At 42.9% G+C, this 26,817-nt stretch overlaps 1 protein-coding gene across 8 annotated transcripts in view; it reads right to left on the bottom strand.

Moving 5' to 3' along the window:
- The window catches only part of PHF21A (PHD finger protein 21A), a 163,267-nt gene that overhangs the window by 61,026 nt on the left and 75,424 nt on the right, over positions 1-26,817 (bottom strand). For 6 of the 8 annotated variants that reach the window (XM_058161741.1, XM_058161740.1, XM_058161739.1 and 3 more), the window contains exon 5: positions 23,248-23,313. In XM_058161741.1, the coding sequence (XP_058017724.1) occupies positions 23,248-23,313 (66 nt within the window). The other 2 variants (XM_058161742.1, XM_058161743.1) reach the window with 2 other exon arrangements.

Below are 26,817 nucleotides of genomic sequence, written 5' to 3' on the forward strand. Positions count from 1 at the left end.
TGTGCAACAAACCATAATAAGAATATAATCAATTTAATTTATATATACTCCATCAGGTGAAGTCCATATATAGAGGCATCATTTTGGTTATTATGACAGCTATGAAGAAATAACTGGAGTAACAGAAATTGATTAAAAATTAACAAAGTGTAAAATGAAACCAACTATCTTCAATAATGAATCAATTTTGATTGCAAACTTTTATACACTGAAACACAAATACTAAATTAATTAGCATTCAATTTTCTATTTGAGAGTATCTTTTCCCCACTTTTCTATGTAACATTCTTTCCATGAAAATATTTAATAACTGGCTCATACAAGTAATCCTTGACTTATGACCACAATTGGGATCAGAATCTTAGTTCTTGAACAAAGTGGTCATTCAGCAATCTCATAAATCAATAAGTGAGCAGATTCCCAATAGACCTTAGAAAGATGTGGAAGGCCCTGGGAGGCAGAGTGCAGGCTGCATGCTAGTTGGGAGGTGCTGCATGCAGTGTGAGTGCAGGGAGGTTGGGAAAAGAAGCCATAGCTGCCCATCTAACCCAACTGTGTAGTGAAAATGTGCCATGGCCTGGGAACTGTCAAATGCTCAACAAGGTCCAAGAGCAAGAGGCCCCTCCACAAGGGGCCAAATGCCAGGAAGCCCTAGTCAAGGCTTGCTCCGAGATAGGAAGACAGGAAGCAGGTAGGCCACAGGGATGAGGCAGCCATTAAAATCCACTGCACTCTGTCTTTCACCAAGCATGGCAACCACAACCAAACCACCCTGCCAGCAGCTTCCCTTATAAATACCACTTATGGTTTAACCCCCTGCCTTCACCTCTCAGGGTCTTGGGTCCTACCTGCCTGCAATTTATTTATTTATTTATTTATTTATTTATTTATTTATTTGATTTTTATACCGCCCTTCTCCCGAAGGACTCAGGGCGGTGTACAGGCAAAATAAAACAAGCAATACAAAATACAATTAAAATGCAATTTAAAAAACTTATTAAATTAGCCTGAGAATTTAAAAAATTACCTTACACTAAAAACCCCATTTAAAATTAATAAAAATTTACCATTTAAAATTCAATTCAAGCCAGCCCCGCGCGAATAAAAAGGTGTGTCTTCAGTTCGCGGCGGAAAGTCCGAAGGTCAGGTATTTGGCGTAAGCCTGGGGGAAGCTCGTTCCAGAGTGTGGAGCCCCACAGAAGGCCCTTCCTGGGGCCGCCGGCCGACATTGTTTGGCGGACGGCACCCTGAGAAGTCCCTCTCTGTGAGAGCGTACGGGTCGGTGGGAGGCATGTGGTAACAGCAGGCGGTCCCGTAAGTACCCGGGCCCTAAGCCATGAGGCGCCTTAAAGATCGTAACCAACACCTTAAAGTTCACCGAAGGCCACAGGTAGCCAGTGCAGTCTGCGCAGGAGGCGGTGTTACATGGGAGCTACGCGAGCTCCCTCTATCACCAGCGCAGCTGCATTCTGGACTAACTGAAGCCTCCGAGTGCACTTCAGGGGAGCCCCATGTAGAGAGCATTACAATAATCCAGCGAGAGGTAACGAGCGCATGAGTGACTGTGCACAAGGCATCCCGATCAAGGAAGGCGCAACTGCGAACCAGGCGAACCTGGTGGAAGGCCCTCCTGGAGCGGCCGTCAAATGATCTTCAAGCGACAGCCGATCATCCAGGAGGACACCCAAGTTGCGCACCCTGTCCTTTGGGGCCAATAACTCGCCTCAACAGTCAACTGCGGCTGCAGTTGACTGAATCGAGATGCCGGCATCCACAGCCACTCCGTCTTGGAGGATTAAGCTTGAGCCTGTTTCTCCCCATCCAGACCCGTCGGCTTCCAAACACGGGACAGCACTTCAACAACTTCATTGGGGTGGCCGGGGTGGAAAAGTACAGCTGGGTGTCATCAGCGTACTGTTGATATCTCACCCGAAGCCACTGATGATCTCACCCAACGGCTTCATGTAGATGTTGAACAGCAGGGCGAGAGAATCGACCCTGTGGGACCCCACAAGTGAGGCACCTCGCGGCCGACCTCTGCCCCCTGTCAACACCGTCTGCGACGGTCGGAGAGATAGGAGGAGAACCACCGATACACGGTGCCTCCACTCCCAATCCCCCAACCGGCGCAGCAAGATACCATGGTCGATGGTATCAAAAGCCGCTGAGAGGTCTAATAGGACCAGGGCAGAGGTACCCCTGTCCCTGGCCCGCCAGAGATCATCCACCAATGCGACCAAAGCTGTCTCCGTGCTGTATCCGGGTGGCGGACTGGAGCAGGTCTAGATAGACGGCTTCATCCAGGTATTGGGGTAGCTGTCGCCACAGCACTCTCTACAACCTTCGCAACGGCGAAGGTTGGAGACTGGACGATAATTTCCCAAAATAGCTGGGTCAGGAGGGCTTCTTGAGGAGGGGTCTCACCACCGCCTCTTTCAAGGCGGCAGGGAAAACCCCTTCCAGCAAAGAAGCGTTGATAATCCTCTGGAGCCAGCCTCGTGTCACCGCCTAAGTGGCCAGTACCAGCCAGGAAGGACACGAGTCCAGTAAACATGTCATGGCGTGAAGCCTCCCAACAACCTGTCCACGTCCTCGGGAGCCACAGGGTCAAACTCATCCCAAACCGGCTCAACAAGACGTGTCTCCTCTCCCTCGCTTGGATCATCCCAATTTCGGTCCAGACCGTCCCGGAGCTGAGCGATTTTATCGTATAGATAACCACTAAACTCCTCGGCTCGTCCCTGCAAAGAGTCATCCCGCACCTCCTGATGAAGGAGGCGGGTCACCAAACAGGGCGGCCGGGCGGTTATCTGCCGGCGCAATGAGGGTGGGCGTGGGCGCCTCGCCTCCTCATTGCCACTAGGTAGGTCCTAGAATAGGACCTAACTAGTGTCGATCAACCTCGGAACGACTGGACCTCCAAGTGCTCTCTAGGCGTCTTCTCCGGCGTTTCATCTCCCTCAGCCCCTCGGAGAACCAAGGGGCCGGGCGAGATCTGCGCCGGGTCAGAGGCCGCAAAGGCGCGACACGGTCCAAGGCCCCAGCCGCGGCCTGTTCCCAGGCCACGACTAGTTCCTCAGTCGTGCCGTGGGCCAGATCCTCAGGAAATGGCCCAAGCTCCGTCAGGAACCTCTCAGGGTCCATCAGGCGCCTGGGGCGGAACCAACGTCCCAGGCGCCTGATTGTTGAGGACTTTGGCCAATGGGGGTAGAGATAGGTGGGTAGAAGGAATTGTAGCCCTCCATGGTTGCTCATAAGAGTATACGGATTGCTAAATGCCTGAATTTCAAGGACTACTTGTACTTTAGAATCCTGCTGTCCTAAAATTTTGCTTCCAGTCAAGAATAACTTTTTCTGTATTTTGCTAAACTACCATGAAAACCAAGTTAAATAGCAACAATTTTCATTGTAATTATTTTAAAATGTCTAGCTTTTTTCTCTATGACACTGGACAACAAATATTTTGCTTCCTGAACACCATTTGGGTGTACCTTATATATCTTTGGTTGGTAATTACGAAAGTAACCTATAATTTAACCTATCATGTTCCATTTTGTAGAAATCATCTGGTTTTGCAGTATATACCCTTCAATATCTATTGGCTATGCTGCACACATGAAAGGAACATACAAAAGCATGGAACTGTTGTTGAAGCACATCCAATACATCAAGTACAAGTGGAATATTTGTGGAGAACTAAAAGTGATGGCTCCAATGCTTGAAATTCAGGTCAGATATATCAAGTATTGTTGTTACATAGGTGAATGGGACATCCATGCAGGAGAGCCACATTACATTAAAAAGAAATAGCCACTCTGAAAAAAATGGGTTCCAGGACAGAAATATGTGGCACATGAATCACTTCTTGAAACAACAACGGTATTTTTGCCTCCGTGTCATATAAATATAAATTGGACTGATAAAAGATGTTGTGAAAGATATGAACAAGGAAGGTGAGGTTTTCTTACCAAGTTGCGCACCCTGTCCTTTGGGGCCAATAACTCGCCTCAACAGTCAACTGCGGCTGCAGTTGACTGAATCGAGATGCCGGCATCCACAGCCACTCCGTCTTGGAGGATTAAGCTTGAGCCTGTTTCTCCCCATCCAGACCCGTCGGCTTCCAAACACCGGGACAGCACTTCAACAACTTCATTGGGGTGGCCCGGGGTGGAAAAGTACAGCTGGGTGTCATCAGCGTACTGTTGATATCTCACCCCGAAGCCACTGATGATCTCACCCAACGGCTTCATGTAGATGTTGAACAGCAGGGGCGAATCGACCCCTGTGGCACCCCACAAGTGAGGCACCTCGCGGCCGACCTCTGCCCCCCTGTCAACATCGTCTGCGACCGGTCGGAGAGATAGGAGGAGAACCACCGGTAAACGGTGCCTCCCACTCCCAATCCCCCCAACCGACGTAGCAAGATACCATGGTCGATGGTATCAAAAGCCGCTAAGAGATCTAATAGGACCAGGGCAGAGGAATAACCCCTGTCCCTGTCCCTCCAGAGATCATCCACCAACGCGACCAAAGCTGTCTCCGTGCTGTATCCGGGTGGCGGACTGGAGCAGGTCTAGATAGACGGCTTCATCCAGGTATTGGGGTAGCTGTCGCGCCACAGCACTCTCTACAACCTTCGCAACGAAGCGAAGGTTGGAGACTGGACGATAATTTCCCAAAATAGCTGGGTCCAGGGAGGGCTTCTTGAGGAGGGGTCTCACCACCGCCTCTTTCAAGGCGGCAGGGAAAACCCCTTCCAGCAAAGAAGCGTTGATAATCCTCTGGAGCCAGCCTCGTGTCACCTCCTGAGTGGCCAGTACCAGCCAGGAAGGACACGGGTCCAGTAAACATGTCGTGGCGTGAAGCCTCCCCAACAACCTGTCCACGTCCTCGGGAGCCACAGGGTCAAACTCATCCCAAACCGGCTCAACAAGACGTGTCTCCTCTCCCTCGCTTGGATTATCCCAATTTCAGTCCAGACCGTCCCGGAGCTGAGCAATTTTATCGTATAGATAGCCACTAAACTCCTCGGCTCGTCCCTGCAACGGGTCATCCCGTACCTCCTGATGAAGGAGAGAGCGGGTCACCCGAAACAGGGCGGCCGGGCGGTTATCTGCCGACGCAATGAGGGTGGGCGTGGGCGCCTCGCCTCCCTCATTGCCACTAGGTAGGTCCTAGAATAGGACCTAACTAGTGTCGATCAACCTCGGAACGACTGGACCTCCAGTGCTCTCTAGGCGTCTTCTCCGGCGTTTCATCTCCCTCAGCCTCGGAGAACCAAGGGGCGGGCGAGATCTGCGCGGGTCAGAGGCCGCAAAGGCGACACGGTCCAAGGCCCCAGCCGCGGCCTGTTCCCAGGCCACGACTAGTTCCTCAGTCGTGCCGTGGGCCAGATCCTCAGGAATGGCCCAAGCTCCGTCAGGAACCTCTCAGGGTCCATCAGGCGCCTGGGGCCGGAACCAACGTCCCAGGCGCCTGATTGTTGAGGACTTTGGCCAATGGGGGTAGAGATAGGTGGGTAGAAGGAATTGTAGCCTCCATGGTTGCTCATAAGAGTATACGGATTGCTAAATGCCTGAATTTCAAGGACTACTTGTACTTTAGAATCCTGCTGTCCTAAAATTTTGCTTCCAGTCAAGAATAACTTTTTCTGTATTTTGCTAAACTACCATGAAAACCAAGTTAAATAGCAACAATTTTCATTGTAATTATTTTAAAATGTCTAGCTTTTTTCTCTATGACACTGGACAACAAATATTTTGCTTCCTGAACACCATTTGGGTGTACCTTATATATCTTTGGTTGGTAATTACGAAAGTAACCTATAATTTAACCTATCATGTTCCATTTTGTAGAAATCATCTGGTTTTGCAGTATATACCCTTCAATATCTATTGGCTATGCTGCACACATGAAAGGAACATACAAAAGCATGGAACTGTTGTTGAAGCACATCCAATACATCAAGTACAAGTGGAATATTTGTGGAGAACTAAAAGTGATGGCTCCAATGCTTGAAATTCAGGTCAGATATATCAAGTATTGTTGTTACATAGGTGAATGGGACATCCATGCAGGAGAGCCACATTACATTAAAAAGAAATAGCCACTCTGAAAAAAATGGGTTCCAGGACAGAAATATGTGGCACATGAATCACTTCTTGAAACAACAACGGTATTTTTGCCTCCGTGTCATATAAATATAAATTGGACTGATAAAAGATGTTGTGAAAGATATGAACAAGGAAGGTGAGGTTTTCTTATTTGAGACAAAAGTCTCCAAGAATAAAATTGTACAGATTAATGAAGACATTTTTGTTGGTCCACAGATCAGATACATCACCAATGACAAGCTGTTTGAAGATCTGTTAGTGGGGCTAGAGAAAATCACCTGGAAAGCATTCAAGGATGTCATTGAGAAGTTTCTTGGCAACTACAGAGCACCAAACTACATTCAGCTGATCAACAAACTTATTACAGCATGCAAGGCCATTAAGTGCAACGTGTCACTGAAGATTCATTTTCTGCATTCACATTTGGACTTCTTTCCCAAAAATCTAGGTGCAGTCAGTGGCAAACATGTGAAAGGTTTCATACGGGTATTGCTATAATGAAAAAACATTATCATGGCAACTGATCCATCAATGCTGGCTGATTATTGTTGGACACCGCAATGAGATGCATTGGACACTGAGTACAAAGAAAAATCAGCAGCAAAACATTTTTGGCTCTATTGAACTCATGCAGCACATAAGAAATATTACAGAATTAAATACATTACAGTCTTTAAAAGTTAATATTTCTTAAGATTACTTTTTCAAATCTTTGGAACAATTTGCCCAGTGTCATAATATTTAAGTAATAAATGTTTTCAATGAAATTTTGTAAAGATATAAACAACACAGACTGATATGGTCAAACTACATAGTATTTTCTTTAAATTTAAATTGCACGAGCATGTCAAGCAACAGTAAAATAATGCAAATGATGAAGCAGGTGAGGTTTTCAACAAGACATTTTATTAAAAATTGTATATGTTAATTAAAAGAGCCAGCACTTAACATAAGCTGCCAAACGTATGTCAAAACAAGTTTTTTTTATTACCCTAAAGAGTATAAGAAAATCAGTAAAAATTCCAGAATAAAACACATCACAGCAACTAGAATTGAAAAAATGCAATACATTCAGAGAAGTAGTTCAGTATTCATCTAAAAATAGCAAAGACATCTCTATGTGGTAGTGCAAATCCAAAGTCCATTTTTGATAAGACAAATAAATTCAGTGGCAATACAACTGATATTTATCTATAGATAAATAATGAAATCAATCTTTATACTCACCAGCTACTGAATTTTTAGAGCAAAAGGATGAGTAAAAATAGCTTAGATTAATTTGAAACAAATCAGTATGGATTAGTCCATACAAAGCAGGGAGGTTTTAAGAGAAATACTTGCCCAATATTTGATTTTGAAAGAAAATAAAGCAATCTCTATATCGTATATGAGAGGATAAAAAGAAACACTTTCTTCTTTTAAGGCTTAGTAGCAAGTCTATAGTTAATAAAGATCAGTAAAACAAAAATAGAGATGACTTGATATTACCTAGAGGTGTCCTAGACAGCCTAGTCCTCTGGGAGCACCAGACTGCTGATTCTCATCTATATGGTCACACACGCACACTGCACTTTTATATTACTATACTCAAGGACTCATAAAACAATCCAAGCATTCCATTTTGACAAAAGATAATTCCAAGCATATATCCATTCAACAAATAATTATCAGATCATAACCAAAGTACTGAAAATATGATTTTTTTAAAAAATCAAATTCATATTTAAAAAATTCACCTACTTTTAAAAATATTCTCTTCCCAATGTTTATTTTTTGCTCCCCATAATTCCCCTTTGGGAAATGGTAGACCAGCAACAGTTTTTATCTTCCTTGTGTTTTCAGGGAGGCTTCTATTATAACAAGTAGTATTACCTATTACGGTACTTAGTACTTTAAAACTTATTATGCCTAGGCTATGCTATGCTATGCTATGCCATGTCATACACCATACCATACCATACCATACCATACCATACACAATATCATACCATGCACCATATAACACACCTCACTACACTACACTAACACATATGTGCCTACCAAGCTATGTATGTTTCTTATTTCTAAACGATCTATTCTTCTTTATTGCTTGAATCTTCATTGCTCTGAGTCAATACGTAGCCACCTTTAAATTGGCTTCTGTTGCTATCAGCTGCTTTGCTAAACTGTTGCTGAAGGATTAGCATGGCAATTTCTCAGCCTAGGCTGAGAAGAGAAAAGGTGCTGTCAGCCCTGGAAGCCATCTTTTCTTTGGATCTTGAGGGCTGTGGGAAACTGTGAGGGGGGATGGTATGGAGTTGGGAAGATATCTAGCCATAATAATATTCTTTCTCTGAGAATCAAGGACATTCTGCCCTGCAGTTGGAGTGGCGTGACTGGGAGGCATCTCCAGCTGGGATGCTGCATTGATTAGACCATGTGATGGACATGTGGGTACTGGGGCAGGGACTTGGACTTTATTTTCAGTGGAGAAAACCTGGAAACTTTCAGATTCAGGTTTTCTCAGATGTGCCAATTTGACATCTCTAATAAAATGGAATTTTGAGAAACTTCAAGCCTCAGAGTCTACTTTCATTGGGGGTGTTACTTGGAACCCTGACAGGTGCTTTACCAGCTCCTGGCTGGCTGTACAGATAGACTTCAATTTACAGTCACTTAACAACTGTTTGAAGTTGTTATGATGAGCTCACATTGAGAATCAAAGGAGGGGACCGATGATGAGCAGCCAATACCAGAGCCAACTTCAGAAGTACTGACAGACAAGCAGCCAGCTCCAATGCCATCAGATAGACTGCCATCTAGTACACAGGGGCAACTAAGGAGTTAGGATAAAATCACAGAGATATGCCATCACTCTCTGAAGATGAGAGAGTGGAATTACTGCCTGCTCCCAATGCAAGACTCCAAAGAGAGTAGAGCAAAGGGACTCTGTGAGACTGTCCATGCAGAAGGAATCTCACCCAGTTAAACGGGTTACAGAGGATCTGCTTCTATTAAAATGGAACAACAAATTCAAGCTCTCTATTGACAACAACCAGCCGTTAAGTCCCATTCCATGTGCCTTGGCTTGGAAACCTCCTGTTGTGTCTTGCCCGCCCTCAGAGCAGCCAGGGCCTTCTTACCTGCTCTCGAACACTGAGGAATGTATGCCTCCCGGCCCAAGTCCTGGCTCCATGCCCACACAAACTGCAGAAGAAGGAGAATCTCCCGGCCCCAGCCCTGACTCCATGCCCAGGCAAACGGAGCAGCTAGACCCCTCCCCCTCCTCCACAGCATGTGAGCCTGAGGAGGTTTATTCTAACAGCTGATTGGAGTAATCCTCGCATCAGAAGATTGGATAGGCGGAGGCAACAGAGGAAGGAGGGCAGGCCTTAATGAGTGCTGAGTCATGGAGCCACACCCCATGGCCTATATAAAGGATCTACTTTCTGGCAGTCTCTGAGTCAGGCAAAAGTCAAACTTATCTTGCTGAAGTCACTTACTGGTCTCCTGCCTGCTCTGAGGACTTTGCTAGGACTTTGGGCAGAGCTGCAGAGGCAAGCCTGATTCCGATTTCCCTGACCCAGCTGTCAGCGGAGGAGTGGGACACGACACCTCCAAGGTCCTTTCCAACTCTGATATTATTATAAATTCATAACCCTGACTTTGAACCTGGACTGGCTGACAAATCTGTTACAAACGTGGACCTTCTGACTTCACCTGACACTTTCTTCTACACGCTGCTTTGATTTGGAAAACTTGCAAGCTAAACTTGCTAAATCTGAGAAGGGGAGGCGACGGAACAGGGACTTGTCTCTATATTGCAAATGTGTGTGTTTGTAAGCCTAGTTTAGTACAGAGAACAAAACCACCCCTTTGTGTATTTTTATGTGATTGCCCTGGGATAACACAAAAGTTACACATAGTGTTCTGTTAATTTATAATCCATACACTGCTGCTCCCCCTCCCTCGCATCACATAATCACATTTTAAGCATCAGTTTCAGCATCCCACAACTGTGATTTATAAAAATTTGCCATTTTCTGACAGAAAACAGCGACTTGCTTTACAACTTAATAAAATAGTCATAAAATTGAGCCTGGACACTTGGTGGCTCACTTAACAACCACAACAATTTATGACCAACATTCTGGGCTCAACTGTGGTTGTAAGTTGAGGACTACCTGTCAGCAGCTGGAGTAGTGAAGCTGCTGGGCTCTGCTTCTCCCGTCAGCTGGTTTAATTAAGTCCAACTCTGCTCCTCCTTTACCCTCAGTTGCCTGTTGAGGTGACAACTGCTCCAATCCTTCAACTGCAAATTCTTCCTTTCTGCTCCCCTGCAAAACACAAATCTTCCTCCACATACCTAGATTCTGTCATTCCCAGCATTTTCCTTTTATAATTGGAAAGGTGTGACGCAATGCTCTTTGTGATGCCTAAAAGTCCCAGGGGAGAAAACAAAGCAGGAAGAGCTCATGCTGACCACTGCAAACTTTTCTTTCCACATCCTATCATGTAAAACAATGAAAGCTATATAATCTTGTGTAATAAGTACCTTGCTGTAGCTCACTGATATACCTGCAGTTTTCATAGCTTTTTTTAAATACAGAGGATTCAGTAAGAAGTCTTCAAAAGATATGACTATTCTTAAGTTATCGCTTTGTGCACCTGATGTCAGAGGGTGACTGGTATAACACTGTACGTTTATCTTCTTTAGTATAAATTTCCAGAATCCTCAGTAGGCTGTTTCTGAATATAATTAATAAGTTCATGTTTTCTGTAGAAACAGTTTCATTTTCTTATTTCTTAAATGTGAACAGAAAGTATTTGGGAATAATTCAGTGGGCAAATTCACTTATATCAGCTTGGAACTGGTGAGAAAAAGAAAAGTCAAAATACTGCAAGTTTTCAGCAATCTTATCATAAATGGTTTTTTTAATTCAGCTGTTACTTTAGAATTCTTTCCTGAAATCACATGTGAAAAAATCAGATTTTCAGAAGACTTAGCAAACTCACAAGATTCCAACAATTTAAATTATTTTAAATTTAATTTTAATTTTAAATTGCATTATTTAATCTGATGTTACTGAAGATTTTTATTTGTTTATATTTATTAGCTGATCAACTCCAATGGACTCTTAAGTTCCCCATCCAGTTGTATTAATAAATTCTGATATGTTAACTATTTATCTTTGTCTGTTATTTCTTTTTCATAAAATGTTTCCTGTGCTGAGACCTATAAAGCTATTTTCAGACACAACTTAATATTCTTAATATGGCACTCCTCCCATGATGTTTTAAAATCTACATTAAGTTTACCATACCATAAAAATCCATGCCAACCAAATCTCAGTTATGTTCTTCTAATTCTAACATTATCCTATAACTATAAAAAAGCATTATCCACCCTTTTTTTTAATCCAGACCAAACAGCAGACTGCAAGATAAAATTTAAAATCAAGTTAACCTAATTCCCTTCTTCCTTTTGCATCTTGAAGAAATGTATATTTAACCCTTGATTTTTTACCTTCATATATTAATCTAGGTATACATTTTTGCCATTGTTTAAAAGGTGCATCATTTTTCAAAGCAGGTATTGTTTGAAACAGAAACATTCTAGGTAAATACATTCATTTTTATCACAGAAATTCTTCCAATGATAATTGTAATTTTCCATCTTCAAATTATCCTACTTTGGACACATTATATGAAGATCAAACTCTCTGGAGAAGGCTCTAATATTGGGAAAGGTGCAAGGAAACAACATAGATGGACTCAGTTATAATGGCAATAGGTGCACGATTGGAAGTTCTAAAGAACCAAGTTAGGGACAGATCATCAGGGACAAATATCTCTGTTGTTCTCATGAGTTGATACTGTCTGGATAGCACATAAGCAATTAATCAATCAATCAATACTACCCTATTTACTAGGCTTCAGAATTAGAATAGAAAAACAGAGTTGGAAGGCACCTTGGAGGTCTTTTAGTCCAGGGGTCTCCAACCTTGGCAACTTTACGACTTGTGAGCTTCAACTCCCAGAATTCCTCAGCCAGCCATAATTAAGGATTACCTGTATCAAGGACTACCTGTATAAATTGGATTGGGGGGGAACCCACAATGGTGTAAATCAGTGTTTTTCAACCTTCAATGCTTTAAGAAGTGTGAATGTTAACTCCCAGAATTCTTCAGCCAGACATGAGGAATTCTGGGAATTGAAGTCCACAGCTCGTAAAGTTGCCAAGATTGGAGACCCCTGTTCTAGTCCAATTCCCTGCTTAGGCAGGAAACTCTATACCACTTCAGACAAATGGTTATCTGATCTCTTCTTAAAAACTTTCAGTGTTGGAGCATTTACAATTTCTGGAGGCAAGTTGTTCCACTGATTACCGTATATACTCGAATATAAGCCGATCCGAGTATAAGCCGAGGTCCCCAATTTTACCCCAAAAACTGGGGTAAACTGGGGACTCGAGTATAAGCCGAGGGTGGGAAATGAGGCACCTACCGGTTGGGGAAACCTCCTCCTCAGCTGAGAAGGCTGGCGGCTCCCCCGCCCCGCCCTCTCACTGCACCGGCAGGGCTTCCGTCCGGTAAAATGTGAAAAAAAGAAAAAAAAAAACCTCGAGTATAAGCCGTATATACTCGAGTATAAGCCGAGGGGCTTTAAAAAAAAAAAAAACTCGAGTATAAGCCGTATAGACCCGAGTATAAGCCGAGGGGAAGTTTTTCAGCACAAAAAACGTGCTGAAAAACTCGGCTTATACTCGAGTATATACGGTAATTGTTCTGTCAGGAAATTTCTCCTTAGTTCTAAATTGCTTCTCTCCTTGATTAGTTTCCACCCATTGCTTCTTGTTCTGCCCTCAGGTGCTTTGGAGAATAGCTTGACACCCTCTTCTTTGTGGCAGCCCGTGAGATATTGGAACACTGCTATCATGTCATCCCTAGTTCTTCTTTTCATAAGACTAGACATGCCTAGTTCCTGCAACCATTCTTTATGTTTTATCCTCGAGTCTCCTAATCACCTTTGTTGTTCTTCTCTGTACATTGATGTTGATATATTTTTCAGCTCTAAAAGTCATTTATTTCATTATTATATTGTATCATATCTTTCCTTTAGAAATTCAAAGAAGTAAGTATTTTAACAATAATCTTATGAGTTAGAATAAAAGATAATGACAGGCCAAAACTTCCCTAATAAGGATTATCATCATTTGGATTTATGAAGCTGGGTCTTCTTAGTCCTAGGCTAAAACCTAAGGTGTCATACATAGTGGAACACTTACAGAGCCTCTGCTGGTGTCACGTCAATCTTCTCCCACTGGAACAGACTAAAATGAATATACAAATTCATTTTGTGCTCTTCTAAATTTCAAAGGACCAACAGTTCTACATTTAAATATTTATTCTATATTAGATAGTGCATCATTACATAATGCTCTATTTCTTGAACAACTTTCTCAAAGGAATGACAGCTAGTACTTGCAAAACATCAGACACTTAAAACAACTGTGCTAGCTCAGAGTCAGTAGTAACAGTTGCAGTAAACTACAACTGGTCAGGGATAAGTGTCAAATTACAAAATTATCTTAAATTTTTGTACATAGAATTCTATACTGAAAAATGGCAAAAGAAATGGGCCAAAATAATGAACATTTCTATTTTCTGAAGAATCCTTCTCCATTTTAATAATATTTAACTCTTTCTCAAAAATTTTTGCCTCATTGGCAATCAATAAGTCTATTTATAAAATATTTCAAAGCATACATTCTGGCCATTATTTATATCACCAACAGCTATATTATGAAAGATATGCCAAATATTCTTTATTTTACAACAATCTGTTTTAAAGTCAGCTACCACTAAATGAGGGAAAATGGCTTTTACAAATTGTTATGCTTTTGTAAAAATGAAAACAATGGTGGCTAGGACCAAAAAGTCAAATTTTCTTTATAAGGAAAATAAATCTGACCAAGTTCCATGAAAATGTTGGTTTTTAACATTTTACACAAATCAATGGTATCTCTTTGCATTTCAAGTACTTAATATGTTCTGCTTGTGTACAAGTCAAAAGAACAAGGTAAAGTTAAAATGATATTCTGAATATTTAAAAACTTCTGGAAAAAAAGGATTAATAAATTATAACAGTATGTTCTATTAAGCATTCTTTCCCCATCATTTTTTCCTGCAGTTTCTCCACATGCTGTTCAAAAATATTTTGGAGGGCCCTCTAATCATTTGAAGCAGATTTAGGTGTAGATCTCGGGTGTCAAACTCATGGTGCCATGTTGCTGTTACATGACGTATCGTGACATTTTTCCCCTTGCAGAACTGGGGTGGGCATAGCCTGCATGTGACGCATCCGGCCCATGGGCCACCAGTTTGACACCCCCAGTGTAGAGGGAACTACTGTAGGAGAACATGTAATTTGCAAGCAAATATCTGTTCCACTGAAAGAATATTAGTTTTAGACATAGCTCAATATAGACATGCCTCCCTGAATTTTGTGCTTTCCCATATACAGAGGAAACCAAAATACTGTCTGCTTAATGTCACACTTCTTTCATTATTCTTTAACGTTTCTTCTGAACTATAGGGAAGGAAAAAATCTAATAAAAATGATAATCCTTTAAACTGCAAATAAAAGTACCAAAAAATATTCTTCACTTGCAGAATATCATAAAGGTCAGTGACCCATGTAAACTAATTTTGTGTAGATCTTATTCTCATGATCTCTCCAGAAAAATGTGTCAAAGTAACCTCTACGTATTTTAGTTTGAAAACATGTTGTTACATTATATTCAAAATGGGGCCTCTGGTGGGGCTCAACAGACTAAGTCTGTCTGTTATTAACACAGCTGCTTGCAATTACTGCAAGTTCAAGTCCCACCAGGCCCAAGGTTGACTCAATGTCAAGGTTCCAGAAAAACCTCTTCTGCATAAAAAAACCTCAGAAGCCATTGTCTTTCAGAGTTCTTTACTAGCATGAGGAAACTGGCACACGATGAGTAAAATTCCAAAACTGAACTTCCGGATTATTTTCCCAGTTATACAAACCCCAAGAGTCCCACCCCCCTGACCCCTTTGCTGGTCACATGGTCCCACGTTCTCCCGGTTCATTCGAATATCTTCTCGCCACTCTTCCTGCAGATGTGAACACCATCCGACCTTGACCGCTTGAAGAATGTTACCATACCCCTCAACCCCCCTTCTTCCCCTCAGGGGAAAAATGTGGCAGCGTCTGGAACCCTAAAGTCTAGTATGTTTTCCAGGCCTGACACCATCCTTTATAAGGTAGGTAAAATGAGGACCCAGATTGTTGGGGTCAATTAAGTTGACTTTGTATATAATATACAAATGGATGAAGACTATTGCTTAACACATTGTAAGCCGCCCTGAGTCTTCGGAGAAGGGCGGGATATAAATTCAAATTTAAAAAAATTAAAAAAATTAGAAAGTCCCCCCCCCCATTTAATATAAGGGCAGAAAGATATTTGTTGACTTATTCCATCACCGCCTGGCATTGGGAATTACTTCAAACCATTTATAAAAACCAAAACAGCAATATAAATAGACATAAACCAAAAGTCACAAATTATGAAAGCAGAAAGAAACTATAATAGGAAGAAAAAAACTCTATTCATTTTTTTATCTCTCAGTTTTTCCATTTATAATATGCGGATAGGATAGGATAGGATAGGATAGGATAGGATAGGATAGGATAGGATAGGATAGGATAGGATAGGATAGGATAGGATAGGATAGAATAGAATAGAATAGAATAGAATAGAACAGAATAGAATAGAATATTGGCTAAGTGTGATTGGATACAAAAGGAATTTGTCTTTGTGCATATGCTCTCAGCATACATAAAAGAAAAGATGTTCATCAAGAATTCTAAGGTACAACACTTAATGATATATTTATGGGCTTAAACAAGAAGCTTAAAAAATTATCTATATGAAAGGAAAGAAAAGGAAGTAAAATAAAAAAAATAGAAGTAAAAATAAAGTTATGCTCCTACTTGTAAAAGTGCTTTGGGGGCATAAGTTAAAATATAATTTGATTTCGAGTAACTTTACCAACATTTGCAATAAACTATAGTGTTTTTAATTACTGCCTAAAATAAAGCACAGATTTACAATGATAACAAAAAGGATTTCTTCCACCAACCACTACAAAAGGAGGAGTGAACACAAGGCAAAAAAAAATTGGAACAAATAAAAAATTAATACTGTTGAAACTTTACAAAATTGTGGGTTGTCAATTTGTTATAGATTCTCCTATAGCAGTGATGGCTAACTTTTCCAGACTGAGTGCACAAAGAGCGTGCATGTGTGCGCCCAAACCCCCAAAATGCATGCACATGCAGCCCCCCCGCACGCGCCCCACCCCCCGTGCAGCAAAGACCTGAAGACCAGCTGTCCGGTAGGAGGCCTGTGTACATGCACAACAGAGATGAACTGGGGCAACCATGAAAGAGGGCTCTGCATGACACCTCTGGCACACGTGCCATAGGTTCGCCATCACAGTCCTATAGTATTACTAATTACTCCAGATAAATATTGTGACAAAAGAAACACTTTTCTTTTAACAAAAGTAACTTTTTATATGTAGGCAAAACTTTTTCAACCATAAATTTAAAATCACAAATATTGTTGGAATTGTTGGCTTGGCGGCCCGCAGGAGGGAGAAGGGAACCGGTCTGCTTGAGTAGCATGCCAGCCCTCCGCTTTGGTGGCCCAGGACACGGCCTGGCAGTGGATTGCGGCCTAGGGGTTGGGAACCCTTAGCTTAGGAGGGTTGGCAGCAAAATACATGCAGTGCTGTTCTTCCACAACACACTACTTGTTATGTTATATTAACTCACATATCTCAAGTAAATGACATAGCTAGCCGTGAGAATTGTAAAGGGGTTCAAATACTATGTTTTACGTAAAGAAGTACTGAGTTTGGTGTAGCAATTAAGCCATCAGGCCATTAATTGGGAGACTGAGTTCTTGTCCCACCTTAGACACCTTAGGCCTTAACTTTGGTTACCCCTGAAATGTGAGCAGCCTTCAGTGACCTGAGGTGGGATTCCGCCCAGCGGCCAAGACGGAGGGCCTCCTAAAGGAGGGAATGAGAATGTGTTCTGCCCATCCGATGTACGTGGGCTTTCACGGTGATGTTGTCCGTTAGGATCAAGATGTCTTGACCGGCGATCTGTGTTGCGAACGCTTGGAGGGCCAAGAAAATGGTCCGCGGTTCCAGGAAATTGATGTTGTGCCGGGCTTCGTGAGCCGACCATTGACCCTGTGCCAGATGGGCCCCCTGGTGCGCTCCCCAGCTGAAGAGATTCGCATCCGTGGTGATGGTCAATCGAGGGGGGTCTCTGAAATAGGTCCCCTGAGAGATAGCGGGGGACGTCCACCAATCCAACGATGCTCAAACATCCGTGGGAAGGACAACTCGCTCAAGAGACGAGCTGATGCGTTTCCTCTGATGGAGAAGTAGGAACCACTGAAGGGGCCTGCTGTGGAGATGAGACCAGGGAACAATGTCATAGGTGGAGACCATTTTCCCCAAGAGCTGTGATAATTGCAGTAAGGGAACAGGTCCCGCTCACTGACAATGTGCCGCTAAGTTGCAGAGACTGGCTCGCTGTTCCTCTGAAAGGAAGACCAGGGACAGCCCCGTATCTATTTTTGCCCCCAGATGGACAATGTGAGTAGACGGAGTAAGGTGGCTCTTATCCCAGTTAATTGAAAACCCATGATCCTGTAGGATCTGGATAGTGGTATAGACGTCCCGATCCGCTGATGATAACGATGATGACATGATCAATATATCATCGAGGTAGGCTTGAAGCCTGATCGGGATCGAATGAATGTGGGCCAGAAGGATAGACAAGATCTTGGTAAAGGCCCGAGGGGCCGAAGACAGCCCGAAGGGCAAGGCCCTGCACTGATAGTGTCGTCCATGATAACAAAACCAAAGGAATTTATGGTGGGCAGGGAGGATAGGTATGTGAAGGTAGGCCTCCGTCAAGTCAATAGACGAGAGAAGGTCTCCTGGGTGCACACGCTCCAAAATAGTACAGAGGGAATGCATTTTGAATCTGTGGTAGGTGATATGCCGGTTAAAGAACTTCAAATCGAGAATAGCCCTCCAGCCCCCCAACGACTCATGTACTATGAATAGGCGAGAATAAAAACCGTGTCCTCGCTGATCTGAGGGCACGGGTTGAATAGCCCTTATTGCTACCAGATGTTGAATGGCCTCCGAAACCAGAGACCTGGTGGTGGGATTACGTGAGACAGGGCAGCATATGAAACTCGTCGGGGGTTGGAGCGAAACTCAAGGGCGAGGCCGTACTCTATGGTATTTCTGACCCAGCTGTCAGACGTTGAGTTCTCCCATTGTGCGTAAAATTGGGTCAGGCGAGCGCCAATGGGGAATCCCGACAGTGGATCACTTGGAGCGCCTAAATGCTCTGCCCCTCCCCCCAAGAAGGGTTTTCTGGTGGAGAACCGAGATCCCGGCCTAACCTTCCCATCTCGAGACTGGACCCCTCTGGGCGAGAAGTAACGTTGTGATCGAGAGGAAAAACCTCCAGATTCTGTTTCATGAAATGGCTGCGAACGAAAATACGGCTGGTGGCGGAGCTCCCCTCTTCTAGAGAGCGATGGAAGTATTTTCCATTTGCCTTTGGTCTCTACCACGATGGGATCAAGGGAGGATCCAAAGAGGTTAGCCCCTGAGAAGGGAGAAGCTGCCAGACGCCATTTACTTCTGGTGTTGGCCTGCCAATGCCTGAGCCAAAGGAGCCTGCCGGATGACACTGCGGAGCCAATGGCCTTGGCTGAGAACCTGGCCGCGTTAAGCGTGGCATCGGCTGAGAACTCCAATGCGGCCACGATCTTGTTCAGGTCTTGATGGGACCTGACATCTGCCGCTGGTATTCTATTTTGGAATTGCTTAAGCAACAGCAGAGATGCCCGGTTGAAAAATGAGGCAGCCGTGGAGGCCCTGACTGACCAGGCCGAAGCCTGATAGCCTTTGACGATGGTGTATTCCGCTCTTTTCTCTTTAGGGCACAGTAACTCGTCAGCCGGACCCGTAAGATGAGAAGAAGCCGTAAGAGCTATGATGGGAGCGTTGACCGAGGGAACCTGTAGTAACTTGTCTAGCTCGGGGGCCACATTGTAAAATCTCTTTTCCAGGGCATTTGGGTTAGACCCAGATCCCAGAAATTGCCACTGGCTTTGTACCACTCAAGAAAAAGTTTTGGCACCAGAATGGTTTCAGAAATCATGGTGGGTTCCGAAAACAAGTGGCCTGATGGGTCTTGTGTGGTCTGGGAAGAAGGAGCCAATGCAGTAACGCCTAGTCCAGTAGAAGTTTGTGCCTTAAAAAGAAGGGACCTGAAGAGGTGTGTTTTAAATAAACCCACGAAGGAGGGCTGATCCGGGGCTAGACCCTCGTCATCTGACAGGGCCAAATCCCTTGTGTCCTTGTCCTCCGAGAAGGACTCCTGGCTGGCAGAATCAGGGGAATGGTCCCGCCAATAGTCATGGCCACCTTCTTTCACCTTTTGACTCTGAGTCATGGGAGAGATGCATGTGGGAATGGTATTCTGGTTGGGCCGCAGTGGATCCCTGTTGAAGGCACTGTGCCACCCGCTGGCGAATAGCCTCCGAGATAAGCAAGCCAAATGACTCTGGTAATTGGAGAAGGGGTTGTTGTGGTAGTTGAGGTGCACTTGCCCATGGTGACTGAGCTCTCATGGGTAAAGGAGGCATCGGGTTGGTTGCTGCATAACTTGCAGGGGCCTGTTGGACTGCAGTAGGCAAGGCTTGGAATAGCATGACTGCCTCTGATTGAACTGGCAAGGGCTGAAATAAGGGAGCTGCTTCGGAACAGGGAGGCAAGGCCGTAGTACACGAGCGGTCCAGAGACCAGGCTCCTGCATTAGTAGGAGGGGCAGGTTGTTGTCCCCGATTGCTGGGAGAGGACTGAACCCCCTGTGGGTAAAACTCCTCTGGAATTGGTCTGACTGATTTGCTAGACCTCTTCAAGGATTTGTTAATCACTTTTTCAATTGCCTTGTGGCGCCATCCTTTAAGTGTTACATACTCTTTGTTACAGAATGCAGCTCCCTACAATGAAGGATCTCTGATACAAAATTAGGAAAACACCATATATCTATTTTAACAAAATTATAAATGTCATCACAATACAAGTGTCTATTTTATCTCTATTTATGTAAAGAACAATTGCAAATTCATCTATTAGCATATGAAACTTTTCTGAAACTATTAGACAATCCTGTGGGCTAACCAAGGAACTTAAAATTAGTTCACTGTATTAATTAATGTGAGAAATTTAAATTACTGATGGGATTTGCCATGAAAGCACAATTAGTTCCTATCGTACAGATAATTCATTGCAACCTGATCATGCTTTTTTCTTTTTTTTTCTCAGAAAAAGAAGGTTGAGGTTGCAATTTCTCTAAAGTATGAAAATTAACCATCACCACCCCCAAAAAATTAGATAATATAATTCATGGCACAAAGCTAATAAAACTTTTACTGAAAATCAGAAACTAAATTTGCATTTTCCATATGACCATGCCACTATGAACGCAAAAATTTAATACACCCAGCTACTTCAGCACTGATTTAACATCAGATCAGTGCTGAATAGTAAATTTTCTAGGATTAAAGTAAGATTTCAAATGGTAAAGTTCAATTCAATAGCCAACTAAATTGGACAATATAAGATAAATGAGTCATAATAAATAATTAAAATTTTCTTTTAAATGTAAAAATTGTACTTTCATTTAACAATTCAAGCAGAAACTAATGTATTAAAATATCATGTTAACAATACCAGTATTTTAAATACGATAAATACATAGTTTGAAGTCAAGTTCTTCCTAACTAGGACAATTTTTACTTTGTCCATGTTAAAATAGCTGATATTTTATTTTTCCAAGTCTGAGGATCATTATTCCTAAATTACTCTTTATTGTTTTTTGATAAGAATATTCCGAGCTATATAATTGGTTTAACAATTCTGTCTGGACTTGAAGATATGGACCTTTGCCCAGGTTTTGAGCAAGGAAAAATTAAGACACTTTGCTTGATCCCCGTCCAGTCTGCCATTCTCACTGTCTATTATACCGTTATTATTATATTTCCTTTGTTTTAGTTGTAAGTTCCCCAGAGTCATTGGGAATCAATACAAATTGGATAAATATCAATTCTTTAAAAATGCATTCAACACTATTTTTATACAGACCTTATCCCGATATTGTGATGGCATATATTAACAAATATAATTAATTGAGCATCTGAACATAATTTAGAGACATACACTAACCAAATAATTGTTCCTACTTCTGCTTCATGTAAAAGTGAGATGGACGGTTTTATAAATCAAGTAAATAAATACATTAAAGCTTTTGTATAACTCAAGCCCCTGTACGATTTAAACACTTTTTTGGGTTCTATTCAGAACATTCCAGAATTAAAAAAAAAAATGTTGAGGCGGCTTTAAGAAAAGTTTTTGACAGGGGATTATGAATTCTGCCTGTATTTATTTAGGCTTATAACCACTTCAATTGTAACCAATTCTAAGTATCTTACGCTGATTCAGTCTTCCCTAAATATTTTTAAAGAATCAACATATGTATTTGATAGCCAGAATATACCAGTTTATAATTTTACTTATATTGATTCTTGTTTTTAATGTTATGTTGGACACCTAGAGTCACTCTGGCAAGTAGGTGGCCATATAAATTTATTTTTTATTCATATACGTATCAGAGATTTCTTCTTTGCTTATGTGCATATATATGCTCCAGAGTACATTGTAGTATCAATTGGAAATTCAGGACCGATATACATTTGAAAACATATGTGACAGGCCTTTCAAACATGTACTGTAACTCTATCTATCTATCTATCTATCTATCTATCTATCTATCTATCTATCTATCTATCTATCTATCTATCTCTATCAATCTATCCTTCCATCCATCCACCCATCCATCAATACAGTCCCAAAGCACTGCAATGCACAGCAGAGAAAATACAATAAAAGACAAAATAAGAATTACACAGCAGTAGGCATCTCCCAACTATAAGATTTAACAATTGAAAACTTTCCTGACATCTTCCCTTTTTTAAATTCCTTTCCTAAATAGTGGAAGTGAGGGCACACCACATGGACCTTTTGGGAGAAAGGGATTGGGAAAGGCTGTTCTAGAAGGGGAAATTAATTAATCATCTATTAATGTATTAAAGTAAACATAAAGAAAAATCTGTTCTTGGAAATGGTTAGCCAGATGCTTTTGAGAGATCTAGGCGATTACATACACATAACCACACACTGAGTTTTCAAATATTCAATTTAATGTTCTTCATTAAATAAGGTTTTCAAAAATGAGAAAAGGTTAAAAGATAAATAGAGCAATCTCATACATTTCTACACTTTAATGGATGGTTTTTATATAAAGCCGTAAAAGTCTAGTTGTTAGTTATCTGTCAGTTCTTCCCTATCTTTAATGTTTAATTAGACAATGTTTCTTGGCAGTTCACCACCAACATTCAAATGCAATGGCAAACTGGAAGCAGTATGTTAGCCTTGATAATCACCCCTCTTCTTCTTAAGTGACCACTTTTTCCCAATTTGCACCTTTTAGAGTATACACAATACTCTTTTATGACATTACAGTTATAAAGATAGATTCCAGCATCGCACATCCCCAGATAAACTGCACTTAAAATATTGTCCCAAATGAGATTCAGTTTAGTGTGGTGGTTAAAGGCACTGGACTACAAGCTGGAGTCTATGAATTCCAGTCCTGCCTTAGGCACAAAAAGCAACTGCATGACTTCAATCCAGTTACTTACTCAGTCCTGAGAAACTGGCAAATGTTGCAAAGAAAATTGCATTGAATTCTCCAAGTAGATGCTAGGAGTCAAAGATTGTATGACTCAAAGGCATACATACACATACACAATACCAAATAATTGTTTCTGTTTTGGTACATACACTAAAGAAAATCTAAAATGCTGGCTTGCCGCATTTATTTTTAAACACACACAGAATGACTAAAGTAGTAAATGTTTGGAATCCATGTCAAAGATATACCAGTTTCCTACCTGTTTTTCACTCAAAGCAGTGATTTTGGCTTGGAGTTCATGAAGCTGCTTCTTTAAGTCAGCATTCTGCTTAGAAAAAAAAGTATAACAACAATTTGCTTATTAATACAGATTTGCAATAAGACTGCAAAAATACACTAAAATAATAAAGCATCTAAATGTACAAAGAACATTTGAATTTCCTGGCACAGTAAATTCCTTATAGTATATTTGTTTAGTGAATCTCAAGCTAATGTCACAGTGACAGAAGGAACGTTGAACTTACCTGAACCTTCTTTCTATGTGTGCTGCGTGAGAGTCCAAGCAATGGGTGTTAACTTCATCTGACTGGCCAGAGACTGAATTGAATTTGTTTAAACACACCTCCTCTTCCTGTATAGTTCCAGTTTATTAACGAGAGTCCTGATCTTGAGAAGACAAAAAAATCTGGAACGAACACAGTTAGCTAGGTTCCTGTACCCAGACGAAAATAGGGAGGGGTTGGACTCTCACGCAGTGCACACAGAAAGAACGTTTAAGTAAGTTCAATGTTCCTTCTCCTGTGCGCTGCTTAGAGGGTCCAAGCAATGGGATATACCCAAGCTAAATATCCCTAGGGCAGGAAACAGAGAATCCAGTGACCCCTCAACAGGAAGAACCTGCTGGAGCACTCTTTGCCCAAAGACAGCCTCAGCTGAGGCAAACTGGTCCATTTTATAGTTCCGATGAAGGGCGAAGGAGAGGCCCAAGTAGCCGCTCTGCAGATATCTAAAATAGAGGCCTGAGTGGCCCATGCCGCTGTGGTGGCCGTGCTTCATGTAGAATGGGCTGTAATGTGGCCAGGTAGGTGTTGCTTCTGCTGATCGTAGGCAAGGGAAATACAGGCCTTGAGCCATCTACCAATGGTGATGGAGTCACTTTTGCGCCCAGGGATCTGGGCTGAAAAGAAATGAATAACGATTCCGCCTTCCTAAACAGAGCCATTCTGTCAATGCATTTATGCAGGGACCCTGTGGACATCTAAGGAGTGCCAGCGATGTTCTCTCGGATGCCTGGGGTTAGGACAAAAATCAGGTAAGATGACTTCCTGGGCTCTGTGTAACCAGGTATTGATCTTTGGGAGAAATGTCAGGTCTAGACGAAGAATGACTCGATCAGGATGAAAAATGCATAAGTCTTTCCACACTGAAAGCACTGCCAGCTCCGAAATCCTGCAAGCGGAAGTTATCACTACAAGAAAGGCGGCCTTGAAGGTCAAGAGTTTGAGACTAGTGGAGCCCAATGGTTCGAATGGCGATGAGGTGAGCATCTGAAACACCAGACTCAGATCCAGGATGGATATCTGTGGACTGGAGGTGGGGGGGGGGGTTGGAAGCCCCTTTCAGGAAACTATGAACCTATGGATGTTGTGAAAGGGTAGTGGCCCCTGCACAAGGCAAAATGGTTGCTAGTGCAGCGACCTGCCGACGGAGTGTATTTGTGGCTAGTCCCTTATCCAAACCCTCCTGAAGGAAGTCCAAAATCTGTGGGATGGATGCTGATGTGGGAACTATTCCTTTCTGGACACACCAGCGACGGAAAGATGACCACATGGCGTTGTATATGCAGGTTGTTGACGGACGTCATGAAGCCAGGATGGTAGAAATCACTTTTCTACAGAACTGGTCCTTCCTCAGGATCTCCCATTCAAGTACCAGACGGTCAATTGGAACCACTAGGGTTCCAGATGGGAGATGGCCCCCTGGTGTAGGGAGATCTGATCTGGCGGAATTCTCCAGGGATGAGTGATCTGATAGGCTCACGAGGTCCACGAACCAGGTCCATCAGGGCCAGTAAGGAACTATGAGAAGAACCTCCCCTCTCTCCTCCAAGATCTTCCGGATGACCCTCGGTATTAAGGGAATGCATAAAGGAGGCCCTGAGGACATAGGCATTGGTCCCTTCAGCTCTTGGTGTGTAGAATCTGGTGCAGAACCCCGGAAGCTGCACATTTACTGGGCTGGCAAACGGGAATGACTGAATGTGGCTGTTATTTAAAGGAACAGGTCAGGATGCAGCTGAAATTCTGACTGATTGATGGTAGTCCTGCTCAGCCAGTCCGCTTGTGTGTTGGAGATTCCAGAGATGTGTTCTGCTTGTAGGGAGAGCAGATGTTTCTCTGCCCACAGGCCCATCTCCACTGCTTCATGCATCAAAGGCCAGGAGCAAGTGCCTCCTGTCAGTTCACATGCGCTTTCGTTGTTACATTGCCCGTCAGCAGTAACACGTGACCCGATAGTTGATCCTTGAAGTGTCGGAGCACCAGGTGAGCAGCTCTCAGTTCCAGCCAATTAACATCATTCATTAAGTCCTTTGGCGACCATCGACCCTGGGTCACCTGAGTTTGCAGATGAGTGCCACAACCGTAGAGGCTGGCGTCCGTGGTAAGGACCAGGAGATGGGGTTCCTGGAACGAGCAGCTTTTTCCAGGGCAGGTGATATCCACCACTGCAGTGATATGATCACCTTCGGGGGAACCGTGATCTGGATATTGGTGTTGCTGGTGCCTGCTCTTTGACTAGGCAAAAGCAGCCATTGTAGGGGCCGTGAATGTAGTCTCATCCAAGGCACAATTGCCAGGCAGGAAATCTTCTTGCCCAATAATTGGGAAAGCAACGTTAGGGGAACCCTTTTGAGGGTTTTTACCTATTTCACCATGGCCCAGATGCTGGAAAGTCGATCCCGGGAAAGAAAGACCTGACAGGTCTGCATGTTGATCCTTGCACCCAGATGGACAAGATTGATTGATGGCGTAAGACGACTCTTTTCCAGGTTCACGGAGAATCCATGATCCTGGAGGGTTTGTATTGTTACCTGGAGGTCTCATGTTGCCTGTTGAAGGGAGGAAGACTGAATTAATATGTCACCCAGGTAACATTGTATTCTGATTGATGTCGCCTGTAAGTGAGCCACCACCACATTCAGAAGCTTGGTGAACATGCAGGGGGCGGAGGAAAGTCCAAAGGGAAAGGCCCTGTATTGGAAGTGATTCCTCGTATAACAGAACCTGAAGAACCTCCTGTGAGATGGTCTGATGGGAACATGGAGATAAGCTTCCCGGAGATCTATGGATGTTAAGAGATCTCCATGTCTGATGCAACCCAGGATGGTATGCAGGGATTGCATCTTGAAGCATTTGTACTGGATGTGTAAATTTAGTCGCTTTAGATCCAGTATGGCTCTGCTGCCCCCCAATTTCTTCTGCATCAAGAAGACAATCGAATAGAAGCTGGAACCCTGGTGTGGTGGTGGTATTGGTTCTATGGTCTGGATGGCCAGTAGATGCAGAATCTCGGCTTCCATTAGAGCTCTTTTGGAAGGGTCCTGGGAAACTAAACATTATATGAACCTCCTTGGGGGTTCGGAACTGAACTCTAGGGTGAGCCCTAGTGCAACTGTTTGAAGGGACCAGGCATCGGTGGTCGTGCTCTGCCAACTGCTGGCAAACTTGGCCAAGTGACCTCCGATGGGATCCCAGGGGAACAGTCACTTGTTCCTGTGATAGGGCTGGAAACTGGAACCTTGAAAGAGCCTTCGGGTTTGAGGTTGTTT

The sequence above is a fragment of the Ahaetulla prasina genome, chromosome 1, assembly GCF_028640845.1.
Source record: "Ahaetulla prasina isolate Xishuangbanna chromosome 1, ASM2864084v1, whole genome shotgun sequence".
In the NCBI taxonomy this organism is placed as follows: domain Eukaryota; kingdom Metazoa; phylum Chordata; class Lepidosauria; order Squamata; family Colubridae; genus Ahaetulla; species Ahaetulla prasina.